This window comes from Sinocyclocheilus rhinocerous, unplaced genomic scaffold, assembly GCF_001515625.1.
Source record: "Sinocyclocheilus rhinocerous isolate Xijiao unplaced genomic scaffold, SAMN03320098_v1.1 scaffold3804, whole genome shotgun sequence".
NCBI classification, from domain to species: domain Eukaryota; kingdom Metazoa; phylum Chordata; class Actinopteri; order Cypriniformes; family Cyprinidae; genus Sinocyclocheilus; species Sinocyclocheilus rhinocerous.
Window position 1 is genome coordinate 42,894 of NW_015638672.1, and position 5,632 is coordinate 48,525.

Here is a 5,632-nt window from a genome sequence, read left to right on the forward strand (position 1 = left end):
GACACAATCTGTATTGTTAAAAGCACTATATAAATAAAGGTGACTTGACTTGAATTGACAAAAACACATCATTGGAGCACTTTTTATGATGGATGGATGCACTTTATTGGACTTCTTTTGGACTATTCAAAAATAACACCCATTCACTGCCATTATAAAGCTTGGAAGAGCCAGGACATTTTTTTATATAACTCCGATTGGATTCGTCTGAAAGAAGAAATTCATATACACCTAGGATGGCTTGAGGGTGAGTAAATCATGGGGTAATTTTCATTTTTGGTTGAACTATCCCTTTAAACAGCCCTCTGATGCATGAATGATTACATCACAAATGAAAAATATTTCCTTTTTACTTAAAAACAAGAAAAGAATCAAAATTATGTTTTATGAAAGAGCTACATCTGTCCAGTACAATATAAGATGGCATTTAGATCTTTCTACTGTAGTAGACACCAGCATAAAGTTAATTATATTACATTTTTTAGATTATTATTGAATATTTCTCAAATACTCACACAAGTTGACCATTATTTCCCTTCGTGTCCTCGATTGAATCCAGGCAGTCGATGAGCGCTTCACCTGGTCTGGTTTTCATCTGCCTTAAATGAAACATAAAATCAGTTGCTTCAGTCTAAGAGGAAAATAAAACACTAAATGGTTCATTAAAAAAAAAAAAAAAAAAACACAGGCACACATAAAAAGGTAACTATATATTATCTTTCTTCAAAATGTAAACCGTTACCATGATTTTGTGAAGTAAACTAATCATTGAGAAGCGGATATTTATATAAAGCATTTTTTCCCCCCTTGGAAGCACCTTGTAGTTTTAGCAAAACACATGTAATCAAAATAAAGTGTAATAATATGCCTTATATGTATTATGTTTATTTTATATGTATTTATATTTTAGAATTAGATATATGTAATAGTCATTGTTATTTTAATATTACTTTGACACAATTATAGTTTTTATTCAGATTTTGAATTAGCGTTCATGTTTATATTTTCAATTTTTATTTAAATTTGTGTTGTAGTTTTTGCTTGTTCGTCTAGCCTAATAGTGATATGTTTCAGCTTTTAATATTTTAATTAACACACGTTTTTAATAGTTTTGTTATAATTTAGTTAACAATAATACTCCTGTTATTAGTTTATAAACAATAAACCTTACTTATTCGAGAGAATGTTTAAATTCTCTAAAGATCGCCTTATTATTTGAATTCATAGACTGACTCGAATGTAAATATAATCAGCTTTTTGCTCTGGGTTTCTAGTGCTCGAGCCTCGAGGCCTGTGTGATCACAACAAAAATGTCATATTGAAACACTAGCACGTATAATTTACATCTATCGACGAGTAAAATGCATACAATATCCTCCTAGTTCACTATTAATTTATCTGATTTAATAAATGAAAGTCACTAGCTTCTGAGCTAGCAGATTAGCCTGAGGACTTACTGCGGAGTGATATCAAATCTCACGTCTCTGTCCTCCCAGAGTGCGTCTAACACCGACGCCATGATCAGGCCTTACTGTCAGCGTTTTAGCGTTTTGGAATTAAACCAAAGTAAATATGTTTTTCCTTCGATAATATTGACTTATCAGGCCTTACTGTCAGCGTTTTAGCGTTTTGGAATTAAACCAAAGTAAATATGTTTTTCCTTCGATAATATTGACAGAAACGCTGAAGTCGTAGAGTAGAGCGTCTTCACGTCACCACGGTAACAGTGAGTACGGCGGGCAGGAAGGGACAAACCGCGAATATCTGAAAGTAGATTTATGCCGCTTGCTTTATTACTTATTATATATTTGTATATGGCTATATATAATAACAGCTGTCAGGATGAGTAATATGTGTTTAAAGCGGATGTGGGATCTATATAAGATTATTATAAGATCTATATTATATTATCTATATCTATCTATCATATATATACATATATATATGTAAGAAGTGCGTATTTAGATGTAGAAAAGGGTATAAATTATATTTATGTTTTCTCATTCAATAACAAGCACAAATTTAGACATCATTATTAACCAAACATTTTATTCAAAAAAATCCACAAAAGAACACATTCAAAAATATCATTTGTATAAAACAGTCTACAATTATTATTATTTTTTATTTTAAAATACAATTTTTTATAAAAATTATTTTAATTAATGTCTACAATTCAAAAACGACTTATTTCAGACTAATGTTAGAACAGGGCTGGTTCATTAAAAATGGCAAACCTTGTTTTCAGTACAAAATTCAGGAATGCAAAACTATTTTATCTGAATAACATTATAAAGACACATGAAAAAGAATATATACAACATTTTTTCCTTTTTGAAAATCATCATTGAATTTACATTATCGTGACTTAGTGACTTAACTACTTGATTTGTTTGTTTATTTGCTTTATTCCCTACAAAATGATAATATCCCCAGAAAATCCCTAAAACATAATTTATGGCATTTCTGCAACCTACTAAATATGTCTGTGGTTTTGCTCAAGTCATAAATTGTATATAAATGTTAAATAAAACAAAACATATATACAATCAATTCCCAGTGAAGGTTGTTAGTAATATTTCTGCATGTCACAACTGTCACATGCAGAGCAGTGCACAGATTCTCAGAGGATACTGAGAAATATAAGAAATGTGTGTTTGAAGCTTCATAATAACACCTGTGTTTCAGGTACTTGCTTGTAAAAAATCTTCTGACTTATTTGGGGCTCTGCATAAACATTTTCTCCAGATCCTGAGCATAATGTTAGGGAACAGTTTTATGATATTATAGAAAGAAGTGACCACTGTGGCATGTGTACACCATCACCAGCATAAAGTTCATTATCACTATTCAGTGTAGATCTTCATCCCGTTTAGCCTGCTATGAAAACAAAGGCAGAAAAAGTCAGTAAAAGATGCCAGAAAGATGCAAAACCAGTCACATTTGAAAGGACAGTTCAGTATGTGTGATATAATGTTCTCAAGAATGTATTTCTTGTAAGTAGTTCAGCTTTTATTTATTTATATATTATTTTAGCTTTATTTTAAATGACCAAATTATCAAAATTGATTTTATTCGTTTTAGTTTTAGTTTTAGTTAGCAGTAGCCAGATACATTTTTTTACAGCTTGTTTTTGCTAAATGTAACAAAAATAACTGTAATAACTGTAATAAATAATAACACTGCTGCTGACAGAGCTTATCTTGTATGAACTCTTCCTTCATGTCTGTAGGAGTGAATAATACCTGTGCTGGTGAGGACACACGTCTTCTTGCATTCTTCTTCCGTCTGGAAGCGGTTGTCGTTGCCCTGACAGCCTCCGTACCAGAACTGAGCACACGCGTTTGCCTGTTTGTCGTAGTACCAGCGAATGACGTAGTCTCTACAGGAGCCCTGACTCAGACCGAGCAAACATCGAGGATCCAGTGGAGCCGATTCTGACGCACCACAGAAGAAGAGGAAGTAATATGACTAAACGCTTTCAGAAAATAAAAACCACTTCCGTATAAATATTTTTATATTATAAAAATATAATTTGTAATATTTTTCAGTAGTGTCAGTATGTTTTAGTAAATTTGTATAAAAATAATATATTATAATATATTATATTATACAAACAATTGTATTACTTATTATTTTAAATGATGATTATATACAGTGGGTACGGAAAGTATTCAGACCCCCTTACATTTTTCACTCTTTGTTATATTGCAGCCATTTGCTAAAGTTAAATATATAAATACAGAAAACATGTGTTGATTATTTTAACTAGATACCCTTTTTTAACTAACCTTTGCTGTATTTTAATTCTTGCATTAAACATTTTCAAAATACTTGATGACAATGTCTGTTCTAAAACATATTATATTTATTATAATTTTATTATTTTACATAATAAATTATAATTTTTATTATATTTTTCAGCCTATTGATAATATTCTGTATTGTCAGCATTAATGTTTTATGATTGTATAAAATAATATTTAAAAAACTATTTTATTATTTATTATTTTATATTATAAAAATATTTGTTTTGTCACATATATATTTTATTATTCTCTATTTTATACTATAGAACATTAATTTGTAATATTTAATCATTTGTAATATATGATATTTTCAGCCTATTGACAATATTCAATATGGTCAATATTTATATTGTATAACAACAGTTGTATGAAAAGAATACCTTTTATCACTACAGGACGAGGCTTTGCATTCACATTCACTGAAGTAGAATGTGTTGACACTGATGAAGATGATGATGATGATGATGATGATGATGATGAAGAGGTTCCTGGCTGGACAGGTTGGACAGTCTTATTGACAACAGCAACAGTGCTGCCACCTTGAGGTTGCATCTTTATGTCTAGATCCTCACCTTCATAGTCATTCTCCACCTGCACAACAGCAACAACACAGAATCAGACAGTGGCCTGGTTCAAATCAGTCTGCATTAGTCTAGCATGCAAAAGAAATGGACAGTTAGTTAGTTGTGGTAGTTGACCTGTGCTTTGAGAGGGCCAGGGTTGATGGGAAGAGGTATGCCGTGTCCTCTGCCTCTCGTGTGACTCTGCGATCTGTCCTGTGAAATCTCCTGAAATCTGTTCCCATAAACATTATTCCTGTATGAGGAAACATCCTCTTGGCCGTTGCTGTAGCCGTATCCGTTGTTTCCGTTCAAGCCGTTGGTAATCCGGTTGAAGAAAAGGGCCCCGTTCTCATCCTCACAGAACTGGCTAACCAGTTTAGACTCCAGAGCTGCAGAAGGAGACCAAACACGGAGCAAGATGCAATTAGTTTGCAGTTAGGATTATTCATTATGATTTTGCTGGTGATACAAAATGAAGCAACATTGAGAATATTGCAGTTATTTTCATTTAAAAATTTGGCAAAGGAGCACATCATTAGATTAAGACTAATTTATAGATGTTTAAATATTTAAACTCTGATTTAAGTTCATTCGGAAAAATACAGTTAAAATTGCTAAAATGTATTAACTTTAGGGAATCTGTTCAAATCGTCTGTTTCAATGAACCGATTCAGAACAACCCCAACATAACCATGTCTCTGGGTGGCATTTTTCATTTATTAAATTTTTTTTATATGTATGTATATATTACTATGTATTGTTATATTGGTGTATGCACATAAACATAGTTAAATATATAAATACAGAAAACATGTGTTGATTATTTTAACTAGATACCCTTTTTTAAATGACTTTTGCTGTATTTTAATTCTTGCATTAAACATTTTCATAATAATTGGAGACAATGGCTGTTATAAAAACATATTATATTTAATATAAATGTATTATATTTTTCAGCCTATTGGTAAAATTCAATATTATCAATATTTATGTTTTAAGTTTGTATAAAAATATAATATTATATCATATAGCAAATAAATGTTATTATTTATTTTATATAAAAAAAATATTATTTAATAGTGACAATATTCAATATTGTCTATATGTATGAAATATATTTTATATTTAATACATTTTACTATTTTATATCAAATATTTTATTTTATTCTATTTTTCAACCTGTTGACAGTATTCAATGTCAGTATTTGTTTTATGACAATTACTGTATGAAAATACATTTTACACAAACTACACACACAC

At 30.4% G+C, this 5,632-nt stretch overlaps 1 protein-coding gene across 1 annotated transcript in view; it reads right to left on the reverse strand.

Moving 5' to 3' along the window:
- Nucleotides 1-2,397: 2,397 nt before the first annotated feature.
- Nucleotides 2,398-5,632, reverse strand: part of LOC107749972 (collagen alpha-1(XXVIII) chain-like) — a gene marked incomplete at its 5' end in the record, with an annotated part of 31,137 nt that continues 27,902 nt past the window's right edge. Inside the window, 4 exons of the mRNA XM_016565213.1 lie at nt 2,398-2,880; nt 3,246-3,437; nt 4,190-4,400; nt 4,508-4,761. Coding sequence (XP_016420699.1) covers nt 2,873-2,880; nt 3,246-3,437; nt 4,190-4,400; nt 4,508-4,761 — 665 coding nt within the window. The remainder of the gene's footprint in view (nt 2,881-3,245; nt 3,438-4,189; nt 4,401-4,507; nt 4,762-5,632) is intronic.